Source organism: Saccostrea echinata, unplaced genomic scaffold, assembly GCF_033153115.1.
Source record: "Saccostrea echinata isolate AGI-Se365-2 ecotype Australia unplaced genomic scaffold, CSIRO_AGI_Sech_v1 ptg000058l, whole genome shotgun sequence".
Lineage (NCBI taxonomy): Eukaryota > Metazoa > Mollusca > Bivalvia > Ostreida > Ostreidae > Saccostrea > Saccostrea echinata.
The window spans coordinates 4,363,621-4,381,970 of record NW_026889807.1 but is presented as its reverse complement, the minus strand read 5'-3'; the positions used below and the strand labels follow the sequence as shown (position 1 = coordinate 4,381,970).

At 31.8% G+C, this 18,350-nt stretch overlaps 1 protein-coding gene across 1 annotated transcript; it reads left to right on the top strand.

Annotated features, from left to right (window-relative positions):
• Positions 1–1,745: 1,745 nt before the first annotated feature.
• Positions 1,746–17,989, top strand: LOC133174568 (uncharacterized). Its single transcript, XM_061309675.1, has 9 exons — positions 1,746–1,794; positions 5,164–5,274; positions 6,634–6,870; positions 13,821–14,102; positions 14,568–14,629; positions 14,792–14,992; positions 16,428–16,538; positions 17,011–17,158; positions 17,763–17,989. The coding sequence occupies exons 1-9, from the start codon at positions 1,746–1,748 to the stop codon at positions 17,987–17,989; spliced, it is 1,428 nt and encodes a 475-aa protein (XP_061165659.1).
• Positions 17,990–18,350: the final 361 nt, after the last annotated feature.

Genomic DNA, 18,350 nt, shown 5'->3' with positions numbered 1-18,350 from the left:
ATTGGTTGGAGCTGTGGCTTTCTTATTTCACATGTGTATAAATTTGACCTTTTGACCTCGACATTGGAGTTTGACCCACATTTGCAATATTTTTTTCAGACTTTAACTTTGGCCATAATGTTTGAATAGTTGGGCTTTCAAACTTCACAGGTGTATACCTTAGGACAAGACCTTCCTTCAGACACCAGCAACTTTGACCCTTTGACCTTGGAGTTTGACCTACTTTTGGAAAAAAAAACGTTAACTTTGGCCATAACTTTTAAAGCGTTGATGTCATGGCTTTCATATTTCACATGTGTATACCTCGTGACAAGACCTTTTTTGGATACCAAATCTTTGACACTTTGACCATGACCTTGGAGTTTGACCCTTTTTGAAAAACTTTAATCTTGGCCATAACTTTTGACATGTTAGCACTAGGCCTTTCATCCTTCACACATGTAATCCTTGTGACAAGGTCTTACTTTGCATACCAACAACTTTGACCTTTTAACTTTGACCTTGGAGTTTGACTTACTTTTGCAAAACTTTAACCTTGGCAATAACTTTTGAATGTTTGGTGCTAAGGCTTTCATGCTTCAAATATGTTATTCTTGTAACAAGACCTTCCTTTGGATACCAACAACTTTGACCCTTTGACCCTGACCTTGGAGTTTGACCTACTTCTCCAAAACTTTAACCTTGGCCATAACTTTTGAATGGTTGGTGCTTCGGCTTTCATACTTCACATATACACATATGTAATTGTTGTGACAAGACCTTCTTTTGGATACAAACAACTTTGACATTTTCACCTTGGAGTTTGACCTACTTTTGAAATATTTTAACTTTGGTCATAACTTTTGAACGGTTGGTGCCAGGGCTTTCATATTTCACATGTGTATTTCTTGTTAGAAGACTTTTCCATGGGCATTATTAATTTTGACCATTTGAACTTGATGTTTTACTTACTTTTGAAAAACTTTAACCTTTTCCATATCTATTCAATGGTTGCTGGTAGGGTTTTCATATTTCAAAGGTATATCCCTCGAGACAAGACTTTACTTCGGGTACGAACACATTTGATTTGTGTTTGGGAAAGTTTAGCCTTTGATATGAGTTGCCATACGGGGGCATCAGTGTTTTACAAACACATCTTGTTCACCATAAAATTTCTCCAAAACCCTCTTATTTCATATAGTTTTTGTGTTATATACATTATTGTATCTTCATTTCCTATGACTTCCTTCACACAACCTAAGAGCTGTTCTCAGTCGGTCTACCTTTCAGCATGTCACACCTTTGCACTTCCCAGCATACTGAACATAACTCTGGTAAATAACGACATGTTGGCTCTTTGTCCGCTGAATACAATGTACAACAAATCCATTACTACTTTTCTTTCTTGCTGTATAGATGATTCTACCCATTGAAGAAATTACACGTGCTTTTGTTTACCTCTGTAACAAACGCTTTATTGATTTTCACAGCTTAGAGAATGCTGTGACGGAGGATCACTCTCAATCGCTATTTTCAAGTGAACAAAACATGTATTAAACCTTTTTTCTCCGGAAAACCTTGACTTGCCAATGTCCTTAAACAGCTAAATAATTATTTAATTTTTTTAACAAATTCTAACTTGGTTCTAAGAAAGCCACGCAGTTGTATACAAATATTCCAAAATAATCTTTCATGTTTAATGGACTGACAGGTGATCAAATTTCCTCTCATCACTATACGTCCACCCCCCCCCCCCTTAAATGAATATGATGTTTTCCTTCAGAGCCGAGAATGTCAATCGGTTGGTTTGTTCAGGTACGTATACATGTAGATGAGGGCTTGTGTTGAATTTCGAGAGAAATCCACAACCTATTTTAATATAAACCAATAATCTTACACGACATTTGTTATTCGCGAATCGGAAAACAAGGTCTGCCACGATTAATATCCCTGACTAAGCTTTCCTATTTTATAAACTTTTTTAAGGTCTTTCATTTAATTTCTAAAATTTAAAAAATGTAACGATATTATGTGTTCACTGGAGTGGTCAATTGAGCGTCGAAGTGTGTACTATTATTGTCTTTGGGTGGGGGAAGGTACCATTTTTGGTGCATTTGATTTCCGGAATTTTGCATTGCACTTCCAACAATTAATAATTTCATTTCTAACATTTATTATTTTCATTCCGGATCTTTTTACTATATCTCCAGCAATTTAATGTTAAAAAAATAGATGGAATTAAAATTTTAATAAGATATAAATGATGAATGGCTGAAAATTTATACATGTACAATGTACATGGTACTTACGGCCTTTGAGCAATAAGGGATGAAATATAGGGAAAAATGATCAGCATTCGAGCTTAAAAGACCATTCAAACAATACAAATCAGGAGCAGCGCAAACACGAACCTTTAAAAATCAGAGGTCGAATCAAGTGCCATGGAATTGTCATGTTGTTAATTTTGAACTTACCAGTTGGCAGTAAATACAAAATTTACATCTGACATGTAAATTTTGTATTTGCTGCCACTCGGTAAATCAAAATTTATAACATGACAGATCCCTTTCATGCTAACACTTACCGCGACACGAGACGTTAGTTTATACGGTCTCATCTAAACGACCGATCTCTACGTTTTACAACTTATCCAAACTGGACATGAAACATTCTCAATGAATTTTTATGCCCCCCATGAAAATGGCCGGGGCATATAGTGTTTGTCATGTCCGTCTTCCGTCCTTCCATCCTTCCGTCTGTCATGCCGTCGCGCTTTGCGTTTAACTCAGTTCAAAGCTCAGTTTCAAAGAAACTATCCAAGATATTTTCTTCAAACTTCATATGCTGATAGATATTGATGAGAGCTATGCAACTGCATCAACATTTTTTTACCTTGACCTTTCCTTTGACCTTGACCTTACTTTTTTTGAATTAGTGTTTAGCTAAGTTTCAAAAAAACTATTCAAGATATTTTTATCAAATTTCATATGCTGATACATACTGATAAAAGCCATTAAACTGCATCAACATTTTTAACCTTGATCTTTCCTTTGACCTTGACCTTACTTTTCTTGAATTAGTGTTTAGCTAAGTTTCAAAAAAAACTATTCAAGATATTTTTATCAAATTTCGTATGCTGATACATACTGATAAAAGCCATTAAACTGCATCAACATTTTTAACCTTGACCTTTCCTTTGACCATGACCTTACTTTTCTTAAATTAGTGTCACATTTCATATGCTGATACATACTGATGAAAGCTATTCAATTGCATCAACATATTTTACCTTGACCTTTCATTTGACCTTGACCTCACTTTCATCAATTTGTGTTTTACTCAGTTTTAAATAAACCATTCTAAATATTCTTATCAAACTTAATATGCTGTTATGTATAAGTGAGAACTATTCAACTGCATCAGAAATGTTTGACCTTGAACATTCCTGTGACCTTGTCCTCACTTTTCTTAAATTTGCACTTTGCTTAGTTTTAAAGAAACCACTTAAGATGTATTTATGTAAGCTTATGTACTTATACATAATTTGGTGAGAATTTATCATCTGTATCCAACTTTTTAGATTTCAATTTCAAAGAAACTATTCAAGATATTCTCATCAAATTTCATACACTAATACAAATTTTCATGTTGCATTACTAATATATCCTGAGCGGGCCATTCGTGACCTATGGGCATATTTCTAGACCTGTCCACGAGCGAGTGGTCCAGGTCAAGGGTCCTTTTTCCACCATATTGAACTCATAAGGGGTAATAATTTGTTTTATTATACCGATATAAGTTAAGGCAATTTTTGTAGACTTTATTACTAAAATAATCAATTGTGTATTAGACCTACGGATTGTTATTATCAGTATTCCATCGGGATCAGGATTCGCTAGTGAAGTTGTTTACTTTTCCCCTGCAAGTCCCGCCGATTTATTAAAACACTCTGTGAGTGTCAGTAACATGCATTTTTATCAATCCACATATACCATTCCCAAGTACAATGACAATCCGGTGCAGACGTTTACTGTACAAGATAGCCGAGTCTGCATTCGTTGAATTTGACATGGTAACGAAAGTTTCAATGAAAACGATAAATGTTATGACGCATCTAAAGGCCAATCGTATTCCATATCCTAAAAATGCCAAACATATTTTTATAACGGCATTTTTTGTAATGTACAATCGTTACTTTATGCATATTTTTTTTTTAATTTGAATGGAATTTGGATTAACAGGTCATTTTTAGCGGTCATTATTTTTATTGACTGGTCATTATACCCCACGTACAAAGATTCCTAGGTCATTATTGCTGTAAACGGTACTTTTTGGAGTCATTATTGAGTTTAAAAGCCTTCTAACAAGCCAAACGAATCTGAGTATTCTAAATGGAGGTATAATAAATCATTATGTTGAACCTAACAAATTATTCCGACCCGAAGTATGGTCTGAAAAAAAAACATGGCTGAACCTATCCAGTCAGAAACCCACAGATTGTGATTTGCTCTTATCCAGTGTGTGTTATGGCCTTGATGCAAGGTCATTTGGACGATTCAAGGTCACTGACAGAGAAACTGTAACTTCGCAACCGTATTTCTACTAGTGAAACATTGCTGGAATCATGCAGAGTGTGACATGGCCTTGACTCAAGTTCAAGGTCATTAAGAAAAACATGCAAGTTTATTTGGAATGTTCAAGGTCACGTACATTCCTTTACAGTTTTTTTTTTTTCCTAGCGAAACATTGTAAGTTGCTTCCTCTCACAAGATTTCTTACATGTATAACTTTAGAATGTGGCATGACCTTGACTCAAGGTCACTTCTTCCTTCCGCAGCTCCAACGGAAGACCTATTCGTTGCTTTGCAAAGAGCTCGGCTCTAGTTTACTATTCATTTGCCTCCATTGTCAATTATGATGTATAGAATGAAGCCATATTCAATAAATCTTTCATATAATAAATGAATGTAAGTGCATTGTTATTTAAGACGTCTATCGTGTTCTTACACGGACAGCTGTGCTTACAAATATTCATAGCGTGTGTGAACAATTTGCCAACATTGCAGTCCGTGTTATGAACACAATGAACGCCAGTTTTGTAATCCAATGTTTAAACAATTCCAGGGAAAATATATTTGAAAGTTTAAAAAAAAAATGTATTTTAGTCATTTTATTTAATTATAGAAAATGGTGAGATTCCCGACTTGTATCGCGTAAAACTTGATGATTTTTTATTTACAACTGGACTGAAGCTAACGCCAGATAATGTAAGGAGACTTAAGTTTGCACTTCAGGGTAAGTTATATTAATGTAAACTATATTAACTAATTGTACATATCTTAAAACATTTTTGAAAAGAAGAAGAAATTTCACCTTGTTGAAAATATATTATTTTGTTCTTACTAAAGAAGTCCAAATTAAAAAGAAATTTATGTAACATGTATATGTTTCAGCAAACATTAAATACTTCACTCATCTAATATTTTCGAGTGGATTTACTTTTTACCAATTATATGCATGGGGGGGGGGATATGTTGTAGTTTCGTAATGATTTTTAAAAATGTATGTCATGACAAAAATAAATAATATGAATGAAATTTTAAAAAAATGCAAAATTAATGAAGAAACAAAAGAATTATATTTCAAACTACAACTGCATGTACACTACTAAGCTCTTTTTACTTGCGTGTACATTTTTACACTAATGTCTTTAATTTTGATGTTAAAAACTTATTAATTTAAAAAGAATCCGGACGCACGTCTGATCAGTCTAATCTCCTCATGACCGAATAGGTCAGTATAAACCGAGGTTCATTGTTGCAGGTGGTGTTGGCACAAAAAAGATTCCTCATTGCTCAAACACCACAAGTGTCGAATACAGATCTAAATTTGCAGCCCTCTCCTCGAAAGTGAAAATTTCTCGAAGGGACGTTCATCAAAGAAATATACAAATAAAATAATTTCATGTAACGTGTTGATTAATATTTTTCAAAAAAGAAAAAAAAAATAGAAAGGTATATTAAGAAAAGCACATGAGGCGTTTATATAAGATGTGCAAATTAACTGAAAATAAGTTTTTAAAAAAGCCATAACGGCGGTATAGTTTTTGCCCTCTGGCGAAGTACAAAACCTATGTTGTGTTTATTTTAATACTTTGAAAAGTATTTCCAAGATCAAATTGAAATTATAACGCAAAATTAAAAATAGGTCGGGGGATTAGTATGTTAAATTTTGCCTAAAAATTTCGACTTTGAAAAATTTTAAATCAGTTGTGACATTACTTTTGGATAAACCCTCGTACATGTACATCTCGGATTTTGAGCGTGCACCGAAATCAACCTTCTCATAAATTTCATAAATCAAAAGACAATTAAAGATTTTTTTTTTTTAATTTCAGCTATCATAATTTAATGTAATATTAAATAAATGATAGTCATGAAAAATTTGGTTTTTATTGGTTGATCACTTATAGTCCTAAACATTATCAACAATATTTTTTGACAACTTCCTTTGAAAACTGACAATTTATAGATTTCATATAGAGAAAAAAGTCATACAAACAATTTTGAAAAGATCATGCCGATATGTGTGAAAAAGAAGACGTGTTTTCCTAGTATAAGGCGTTATTATCTTTATATTTATTTTGTCTTCTAGGCAACTTGAAGACAAAAAGTAGTAGACGATATAAGACGCTGACAAAGATAAATGATGGGGTAGAATTATTGAAGTTCATGGATCACTTATACGATTTCTCTATGAATATTTACATTCTACAAGGATTTTTGGAAAGGATCGATGAAGATGGCCTTGTTGAGAAATGTATTGAATTTGTTGAGAGAAAAACGAACACGTATATCAATAAATATTATAAAAAAAGAGAAACTTTAGAAGGTAATTATTCTCTCTCTCTCTCTCTCTCTCTTAAATTCGAAATGTCTCTTACTCCTACTTATCCCATTTTTTTTATTTTAATAAGCAAAAGATATACTTTTCTTGCTTCATTTAATGAATTTTTTTTTTTTTACAAATTTTATCACAATGTTCAATTCACATTGGATTTATTCAGTAAATAATTAAATCCTACAGGCACAACAGAGCGGTCGCCTACGTGGCGCAGTGGTTAGAGCGTCTGCTCTAGAGTCGCGGAGTAAGGAGATGATCCTCCTTACGTCGCGGGTTCGAATCCCACTATGAGACGTGGAGACCGGTCCTTCGGTTGAGACCGTATAAAACGAGAACCCGTGTCGCAGTAGGTGGTTGCACGAAAAAGATCCCTCACTGTTCAATGGCTCTAAGTGCCGAGCATAGATCAAAATTTGCAGCTCTTCACCTGCAAGTGGTAGCGTCTTCATATAAGTGAAAAATTTTCGAGAGGGGCGTTAAACAACAAACAAACAAAAAAAACATAACAGAGCGAAAATCGTCCAAATAAAAATATTTCTTAATATGATTTGCACAACTATTTTAAAAAGCTTGGAAATAGAAGAAATATTTTAAACAGACGATCTACTATATGTGCTCTCATGCCACTGCATATGTGTGCCTGTGCGCGTGTATCTGTATGTAAAGTCAATGGACATAAGTTTTCGTTACTGACATCAAAATAAGCAAATGACCGTAAAGTTTTACATAGCTATTTTCGATTGTGCTATACCTAGAACAGATATAAGTTTCAAAAATTTGGTCACAACAAATGTCACTAATTTCTGGTGCGTCATGGTGTAAAATGTTGTCTGATCGTTTCTAAAATGTGTTCAGTAAGATAGACAAAATAGCAAGGACGGAAAACGGAAGAAATTCAGGTTGCCATTCTAAACAAAATAAATGAAGTTTATGAAACCGAAACGAATGTATCGAAAAAATAGTAGATTGTTTGGAAAACCATGGACATTTATGTACAGTATAAAACAAGATGTGTTTGTGAAACACTGATGCCCCCGTATATATGGCGAAGGTTGAAGTTTCTCAGATGCAAGTCAAACTCCAAGGTCAAGGTCAAAAGGTCAAAATTGTTGGTATCAAGAGAAAGGTCTTTTCACAAGGAATACACCTGTGAAATATGAAAGCCCAAGTACTTAATGTTCAAAAGTTATGGCCATGGTTAAAGTTTTTTACGAAGTGTGTCAAACTCTAAGCTCAAGGTCAAACATATTTATACAAATTGAAAGGTCCTGTCACAATGAATACACATGTGAAGGATGAAAGTCCTAGCTCCAACTGTTCAAAAGTGAGGGCCAAGGTTAAAGTTAGTTTGTTTGTTTGTTTGTGTGTTTGTTTGTTTGTTTGTTTGTTTGTTTTTTTTTTTGTTTTTTTTTTGTTTTTGTAAAAGTGGGTCAAACTCCAAGGTTAAGGTCAAGAGGCCAAATTTGGTGGTACCCAGAGGAATGTCTTGTCGCAAGTAATATACCTGTGAAATATGAAAGTCATAGCAAGTCATAGCAAAAAGGCATCAATCTATAGGAAAACTCGATTTTGCTATGTGAGACTGAGTCCAACTTTCAGCTTTGGTTAAAATACATGTATAATAAGGGAAACTTTCGATAAATTTACAAATGCATTTCTTGTATGCGCCATCGGGGGCACTACAATCTGTAATAATATCGGGTTGATTAGGTTACAACACTTTAGGAAAATTTACAAAATGTAAAATGAAATATGAACTCTGAAAAAAATATATAGGTGAATAAGAAACTTTTTGTGGTGTGTAATTTTTTTATGTTTTCTTCACTGAAATTGCAAGTTTCAGAAAAAAAAGTGTCTCCCTACATCGATCCCCATTACTCGGTGTCTTTCTGGCAACCAAAGAATTAGTACAATTCTCTGTTATCCTTGGACTTTCAGTAAGGCGTGGCATTCTCGACGCTACATAATTAACGTCTCTCAAATGGTGACCTTGATTCTCATTGGTTAAGAAATTAATATCATCAGCAACTTTAAATTGTTGTTGACAACGTACGAAACGCCGCCATTGGTTCCTTGCTACACCCGTTCACGTTTTTCCCGAATTTCTATCCTATGTATATTTCAGAAGTGAATAAAAAGCTGTGTAAATTTCAGTTTGTTGTGCTCTGTAAGAGGAAGAGTAGTTATGGGTCATAATCGGCTCTGTTATTGAATATGATCAGGATTTTTCACAGGATGTCTACAATGCATATTTCCTAAAACAGTTTAAATCTCTCCGAAACCTCTTTTAGTTTTTCATCAGTTGCCATTATTTTCATCATGGCATGATTTTTCAGTCGTGCTTTAGGGCATGACGTCGCGATGTAATTTTTACGATAGCAATATTTGCTATAGACAACTCTAAAATTTTCTACGTTTAAATCTGTTAATATTCTGATATGAAAAGTTTTTCAAATAACGTAATTTTTTTTTTTTTTTTTTTTTTTTTTTTTTTTTTTTTTTTTACATTAACCAAATAACATAATATACTTTCTGTAGTTTTAATGTCATGAATTTGATTTTTTTTTTTTGTTACGATATGTATGCTTAAACGTTAATGGAATAAATACCAAAAAAGTACTTTAAAGAGAAAACTGTCAAGGGTTTATTCCCTTGAAATAATTTTTTTTATTACAATAACAACAACAATAGAGATTGTATATACATATGCAGAAATTACACAAAATAATTTTAACTAAACAAAATGAAATAAAATAATTTAATTCTATTTGTATTCTAACCTCCGATTGGTTAATATCCAAAAAGGAACACAAATTATTTCCGTATAACCTGGTTTGGTATGGGGACACACACCCCTGACAACCAGCTGAATCATCTGTATCCATACAATCCTGTCCTCGGGATTCATGGAAAATTCCATATTTAATAAATGTACCTTTAACTTCAAACAATAATTCGATCTTACCACATGTAAACAAACAAAAAGGCTGCTAGGCCTATGTATCAGTTTTTACCTCCCCTCGCTTCCCATCACTTCCGTTACTTCCGTTACTATGGTTGTATTATTGAGCGGCAAATTTGAACTAATAAAAAGCAACGAAATTTTACACCCATAGTTATTTAATGATTTTAAAATTAAATTACAAGGAATGACTCTAATTCTTGGCCATATTATTCGAGTATAACCTGGTTTGGGTCAGTTTACGCTGTTTTATAATCCGCGAAGCGGAGCGGATTATAAAACAGCGTAAACTGACCCAAACCAGGTTATACTCGAATAATATGGCCAAGAATTAGAGTCATTCCTAAAATAACAGTTTGATAAAGATTACAGTTTCACGTAGTAGAGGTCTACGGAGACTCATGGTCAGTAACAGAAAATCAGAGACAATCACATCTGGTTACAATATTTCTACGATTATGAAGGATTACATTCGATACTCGTACGAATGACTACGATATGACTTAATACATATACACGATATCCCGACGACTAATGACGATTTCATACGAACGTACATGTTATGGAATTAATATAGAATATATAGACTTTGAGAGATTTTTGAAATAATTTAACATTATATTTAAGTTGGTTGTTCAGGGTAATAGATACAGTGTGGTGCGCTTTGGTGTGTTTAAACACGAAAAATGAAGATACTAGTCTCCTACGACTACCTTAACGATGAACTGCGATTTTTGAATTTGTAATGAATTGTAGCTCTAAATCGTCGCTCCACCCCACCTCCCCCTCCAAAAAAAAGAAGGAAAAATAATTTAGTCATACTTTACTGTCATTGATGAAATGAAGTAAAATAACAACCATTTTAGAGTCAAAATAAGGCATCTTTGGAGCTTACGGGGGATTCATCCCCCCACAGGACACTTTTTCTATCTAGCTGGTAGGTATTCAGAGTACCTGTCATCTCATAGCACCTCCTCTAATGGAAAATCCTGGATCCGAAACTGATACTATCAGTTCTTACTAAATCTATATTCACGCAAAAGGTATATCAATTATGAACTAATATGTTTATTTCAATCAAACATAACAGTTTTTTTTTTTTTTCTGAAATTTTTATAACGAATCTTTATGAAATTGCTTGTACTGATATGAAAAAATAAAAACTGAATTAATATAATTTATTATATTCTATATTTAAAAAATATATTTGTAAAAGATCTTAAATGGAACATACATGATAAAAACATTTAATAAGTGATACTATTGAAAAAAAAAAATTTCATTGAAATGGTCGATCTGTCTTACGCAAGCGCACGCAAGCCCATGCCTTACATTTGTACCGCAAATCATGAGAAATAAAACCACAGTAAATAGAGTAAACAGCAAACACAAAATTTATCGCTGTTAAAACACATCTTTACTTTCATGTCTGTTTCAGTTTTTTTTTTTTTTTTTTTTTTTTTTTTTTTTTTTTTTTTTTTTTTTTTTTTTTTTTTTTTAACGCAGAAAGTGTATGAAAGAAACTGTATGAAATGCCTGCGTTCAATATTTGTTTATCATTCGTGTATTTGCCTTAACATTTAATTTTATGCTTTGTAAAATGTTTAAGTTATTAAAAGGGATAAACTGGTAGTTTAAACATAGTAAACATTAAAACATAATAAACATTGTGTCAATGATAATGAAAATTGGGATTGAGGGTTTAAATCTTAGCGGCACAATAATACATTTTCAGAAAGGGGGGGGGGGGGGTCACTATCAATTATAAAAATTCCATGACACCCCCCCCCCCCGCAAAAAAAAAAAAAAAAAAAAAAAAAAAAAAAAAAACTTATCAGACGTTATTTCTCTCTCTCTCTTATAAATTTGTTCAGTACATCAATTGATCACAGTTATAGCAACAATAAGTTGTTGATTCTAGGTATAATGTGACGTCATTTTGTAAATGTAATACGTCATCAATACACTGTTATAAGCAAACGTTAATGACATTGAGATCGCTTTTGGCAATATTTAAACTCTTTGGCGTTTTTTGATATTGACTATAAAAGAAATAAAAAAAATTCAAGAAATATATGTTTACAGTAAGCTCAGGGCGATTATTTGGGATTTATTCAACATTTGTCATTTATTTACATTATAATTAATTTATGAAATGCCGTGGTCAGATAAAACCGTTACCTGGGTAAACTTATTAAAATACAGAGGTCTATAAACATTTATTTTATAAACAATTACAGTAGTTGTAAGTGTTTCTAGTCGTTAGAATGAAGTTTAATACAGATTAACTTGTAAAAAGATTATAATAAATCTGTGAAATGAAGAAAAAAGTTGCTGATAGCCAAGATTTAATGTTATTTGCAGAACGCAAATTATTAAAATTCTTCATGTCCGCATCTTTGTAAGGTGAAAATTAAGCGTTTAATTTAATGATTTATAATATAATGATGTATTTGTAAAAGTCTGGGATACATACTCAGATGCGGACACATACAAAAATGCGTGAATACACTAAATATCCAAAAAATCGTAGATTTCTGGAATACTTCCATGGTTTTGACTAATGTTACTAAAACGCACGCGCTTTCTGCCAAACTTATACAAAACCTTTAAAGTTATAGTGTACTGGACTTATGAAATAGACCATGAAATTATATATCGCTTTACTTTATTTTTTCCACATTTTCACAGGGCCAATTTTGACACATAACGACTTTTGGTCTTTGACCGAATTTCAAATCAATTTTGAAAAATGACGATCAGACCACACTCTAGCCTTATAGTTAAAATGGTGTAAAATGAGGATAGGGGTGTTTATGCATGTGTATGCAGTATTATAGAAAGTCGTTCATTGGAAATCATCATGTAGATCTACACGACGGTGGCCCCTCTTGAAAAATCATAAAAAATTCAACTTCGTAATATTTTTACTGTAGAAATATTGAAATGTTAACTTCGAGGGTATTACATATAGTGTTGGTGTTTATAGATCCCCTCTTAATAGATACTAAATTAAGTAGCTGAACTTGGGGCAGTTTTTGTAGTTTCTCTCTCTCTCTCTCTCTTATTTTAAAGCTCCCCTCTTTATTTTAAAAAATCGGTCCTACGTACCGGCCTGACTTTTATGCAACTTAAGTATTAGAGAGTATCTGTTGAACTTCAAGTTTTCACCTGCTTTGCAGTATTCTAATGTTTTAAGCGTAAGTGTTCCCTGGCGAGGAACTGTTTATTGCCATTTGCCACCGGGAAAAAAAAAAACAATTGCCGGTAAAAAAAAATTAAAAATGTCATTAAAATATAAACTCTGACTCATGCTTATGTTTGTGAACTAAACAACACGCGGAAAAAAAAATGATCAACACTCCACAATTTCGTGTTTTATTTTCTCTTCTTGTATATCAAATAATTCGAACTAACATTATTCAACTTCTTTGTGTTGTTATGAATATTGATGACCTAGCAACCTATGAGAATCTAGGTCACCATTTGAGAGACGTTAATTATGTAGCGTCGAGAATGCCACGCCTTACTGAAAGTCCAAGGTTGACAGAGAATTGTACTATTACATTGTGTGCAATTCAGTCTCCTGACAAAAATATCTTAAAGAAAATAAATATTTCGATACGATTAACAAGAAATCTACAGTCCGTCAAAAATATGAACAAAACAAGTTAACATCTGATCCCGAAAGAATACATACCTGCTTTATTTAATAGTTCCACTAAGACTACAAAAGTTATCTCTTTTTCACAAAAAAAACCTTAGGTATGACATTCAGTATTAAATTCAGAAGGACATTTTTAATTTGTGTAAGCAAAATGCCACCGTTTTGACGTCATTGAGAATGCTTATGTCATGTTTACGGCTGTGTGTGTGTGTGTGTGTGTGTGTGTGTGTGTGTGTGTGTGTGTGTAAAAAAAAAGAGGAAATTTGTATATCATGTTTTCAAACGTGTAAAAAGGTGACTGTTTTCTAGGTTACAAAAAAGTTTCTCTTAAATTACCAAAAGAAGATGTGCATAAAATTCCAGAAGGGAGGATACCTGCACTAAAAAGAAATTTAATGAATTTAATTGATGCTAATTTTGATGACATTGTGATCCTTGGGATATCGGAAGGATGTGTTATTGTCCACACAGAAATGCGACCACTTCTTTTCCCAAAGATAAAGAAATTAGGAACTTTTGCCGATTTCATTTTCAAGAAGTATCATATTTCTGAAGTTTACTCAGATCAACTTTGTCTCTATACATCGCAAAGTAAGCCATATAATTTGAAACTTTAACTTTTTTCCATTTTTTTTCAGGAATTTATAAGAAAGTACATATTTGGCCTCCATACATGTACATGAATGACTTAATTGTATTCGCGAGATGTATATACAGAGCGCTTTAAAACATTTGTCATTCATGTATGTCAACTGAATAATTATTCCAATGTGTATAAATGACATACACATGTGTATCATTAATCATATAATTTTCGAACAAAAGAAAAAAAGAAAGCATTACGTTGAAACAACATGTATTTTTAAGCAATTATATTCTTTTAAAAAAAGAACAAAAAGAGGAAAGAAAGATATTATTTTACAAGAAGGTTTTGTTTTAAACTTCTTGGTTAAGTATCATATTAAATTTTCTATTAAGTTTCTTATAGAACAACTGCTTTAATTATCTATTTATAAATTTATAAAATTTACATATATTTATCCACCTTTTTGACAGAAAAAGGAACATCCAATGTTGGAAAAAACTGCTTCCAGATTGAACATTGCTTAACAATAGAGGTATTTACTCTTCCATGGCCTTACACCGGTACAGAATTGTTAAATGCTAATGCATAGGATACATTTTCATTGAAAGAAGTAATAATTCAAATAGACCTTTATAAACACAATGATAAAAATGAGGAAAAAGTCACAAATAATTTTTATTTTATTTTCTCACAGCAAGAGGAAGATGTTATTGCAAAAATAACAGAATTACCGGATCTGCCTGATTCACTTAATTATATCAACATTGCAATCATGGGAGCTCCTCTCCAAGGAGATTTTACTTTTGTGAACATGTGCACAGAGGCACTGAAATCTCGGACAGCAATACAAACGAGAGCTGCTCTTATGACCACCTCATCCAATTCAACTACACCAGTAAGTCATTTCCACATCTAACAAACACAGATTAGATAAGCCGAGTTTGATTTGATTTTTAAGAAGTATTATACAAGAACAGGATATACTAAAATCGGATATCTTGATTGCTACATATAATTTTTGAGCTATGTTTTTGTGAACATGCAAATACAAAAATTATAAATCATAAAGATATTTTTATATTTGTATGAACTCAATATTTAACCTATCTGAAATCACCATTATAAATTTATGCAACTTTTTACCTTATTATTGTGAAAGTTAGATTGAAAGTTTAAAGTGAAATCTATTCAGTTAACTTATCCATTTAACTTGTATATTACAACAGGAGGGAATTCATTGTAAATGAAGAATTCTAGGTATATTGGCTTAAACATGCTTTAATGTAGGTTTTAAGAATTTTAAAGGTCTTTTTTTGTCCCTTCTATCTCAGAATTGTACAATTTTAAACGGAGAAATGCCTACTGTTTTTTTAAAGCTATTTTTGGCAAAACAGTGGTATATAAAAATATCTTCCTTTCTGTTTCTCAAAATGATTACAGAGCAATTAATTAAATTTGCATGTTAAAACAATTAAAAGCCAAAAGAATTTTTTTTTAAGTGAATGAAAAAAGTAATTATGCAAATAAATTTTACAATATTAAAATAAAAGACGCAGGCTGTATGATCTTCTTAACATTAATGACATTTTTACTAGTCTTTGAAAGCTTTTTGTACATGCGTTTAAATAATATACGAAGAATTTAATAACTTGTGTCCTAAAAGAGGATATCTAAAAAAAATTTAAAAAATAGAGGAAATTGGGATTAGCAATTATCTAGTTTATTTCTTAATCTCAGTTGACAGCAACATTTCTTTCTTCATAATATAAAAGAATATACAAAAACCTTGACCTGACCCTGCACCTTAAAATAAACGATCACAATAAGTATAATTTCAAAAACCCTCACCAACTGATATTGTTTTCTTGAATCTGTGATTTTTCCATTCTAAAAACCAACAATATAAGAATAATCCCTCCTCCAATTGTTATTTTTTATTATTTTTCTTTTTTAAAAATGTTTTTATCACGTTTGTTTTGTTACAAACTACTCTTTTTATAATTTTTTGCAAGTGAGCAAACACATTTTCATTTCTAACATCGTGATCGACTTTCTTTGAGATATATTTTCAAGTAATGTTTTATCTCACTGTTGATCAAAAAGTAATGTCCCAACTTCGATAAAATCGTAAAACAACAAAATTATAAATGATGTATATCAACTTTTATCGTTTGTGCTTCTAAAATTTAGCTTCACGCCAAAAGAAAGAATACATTTTTTTTTTTAAATCTTTACTAAACGAACCCTCTCTCTTACATTAAATATTAAACTGAAAATCTACAATTTAGCATTATAACGATAACGCTGTTAATTGTTTTTTATACATATAGCTTACTGTGATTTCATCAAAAACAAAATCCGGGAGACCAATTCAAATACGTATCCTTGAATCAGAAAATATACAAACCATGGACTCTATTGTGGATAGCAGCACATGTGCGGTAAACTTCTAAATTATAATCTTTTGATATGGACTGAAAGGTAATAACTTATATGTCATTTGTCTATTTTTAAGTGTATTGTTTTAATGCCAGTGATAGTACAAGAAAGAAAAGGATGCTTGAGTTTCTGAATGACATTAGTCTTTGTAGTATTTGGAGATCAAGTCTTCCAACAATCTGTTGTACTTTCCATGGACACTAATCACATCCCATTATTAGCAGAACTATTTTTGAATTCATATGAAACAGAATTAATTTGAAAACTTTCAAAGCTTGAAAACGGTTTTGGTGTTAAAAAAAAATAAATTGAGTTGCACGTAGCGAAATCTTTGGAGGTAAATATTTATTTAATGAAAGTTGTTTTTTTTTTTCCTATCTTGTACTCTCTTTCATAGTTATTGAAATCCGCGCATTGACAACACTTACATGAATTATTGTTTTTAATATTTTTTATTCAACATTTTGTTTGTAGAATGAAGCTTCAACAGGCCGTAGAAGTTTATCAGAACTGGATAGAAAAATACATTGTGTTGTTTATGCACTTGATGCCTGTGAGGAAACCCTATATGGTTATGATGAGATTGATAACGAAAAAATTAAAAATAGCGTACTAAATCAAGGTATATTGATATGACAATCAACTCATAGCTTTCATTTTGATGATTGATTTTAGTATTTATTTTGATCCACCAGTATCTCTGCAGTTTTTCGATAGCTTACTCTGGATTTGTATTAAAATTAGAAATCTAGGGGAAAAACTAAAGGTTTGCATAAGTTAAACTGATTTAATGTTTAAAATCCATTTTTGAAACTCAAAAAGGAGTTTAATGTTTTCACCAGGTCAGTAAAGTGCAAGATAGGATTTTTTTCACCTTGACCTTTTGACTTTAAAAGCAATAGAGCCTTTTTTTCACTGGGAGTTTTGATAGAAAAACTTCATTGGGGAAGCCAAAAAAAATTATCTGGAAACATTTTTAATGGCAAAGGATGAGGTTCTTACTCTAACCATTTTCTCTGTTTAGTACCGCAATATCAATTAGGGTCTTTTTAAAGACATCGATATGTATAATATAGTATTTCACTCTACTGGTATAAATTTGATTAAATGTATATTAACAAATCTTGATTATCTTTTTTGTATCATTTACTACATAACCAGAATATGAAATGCTATCCCTATTAATATTAGAATTGTATACTTCTATAAGAATTTTACATTTACAGAAAAACCAAAGGTTCTACTTCTCTGGACCAAAAATTTTTCTGAAATGACGTTTCAAGACGTTTTCAGATTCAGGGTTCAAGCTTGTGATGAATTTGGACTACCGCTTCGTTTGATAATGCCAGCCTGTGATCCATTATCTAACGAAACGCATACGAATGAAGCTCTGAAAAGTTTGTTAGATATGATCAACCGTTCTATAGAGTATGCATCTAAAAGTAGTCAATAGACAACTTCAAACCAAAAAAAATGTGCTTTTCTGACAATTAATATTCTTTAATTTTTATTTGTAATTCTTTTCATTTTAGTTTGTTAGTTATGTTAGCTGAGGAATAAGAAAGAAATGTGGAAAAAATAATAAAAATTATACAAAAAGATAATTCTAATTAGTTTGTCTTTATATTTTGTAGCAAATAGTTAACAGTAAAATATTACACAAAGAAGAGTAAAATTGGACGCTATTTTAATGAATGATATTCAATTTAATATCAGCTTAAACTGATTTAATTTTGTAGACTATACGCCTCAATTTGAGCACTATCATACTGTGTGATTATGCAACGTGCTCCTTCTACAATAAACTTTCGTGC

Coding starts and splice junctions, on each gene's coding strand:
- LOC133174568 (XM_061309675.1), top strand. CDS start 1,746: ATGATGTTTTCCTTCAGAGCCGAGAATGTCAATCGGTTGGTTTGTTCA. Junction 14,103..14,567: donor TTGTCTCTATACATCGCAAA/GTAAGCCATATA, acceptor CCTTTTTGACAG/AAAAAGGAACATCCAATGTT. Junction 14,993..16,427: donor CATCCAATTCAACTACACCA/GTAAGTCATTTC, acceptor TTATACATATAG/CTTACTGTGATTTCATCAAA.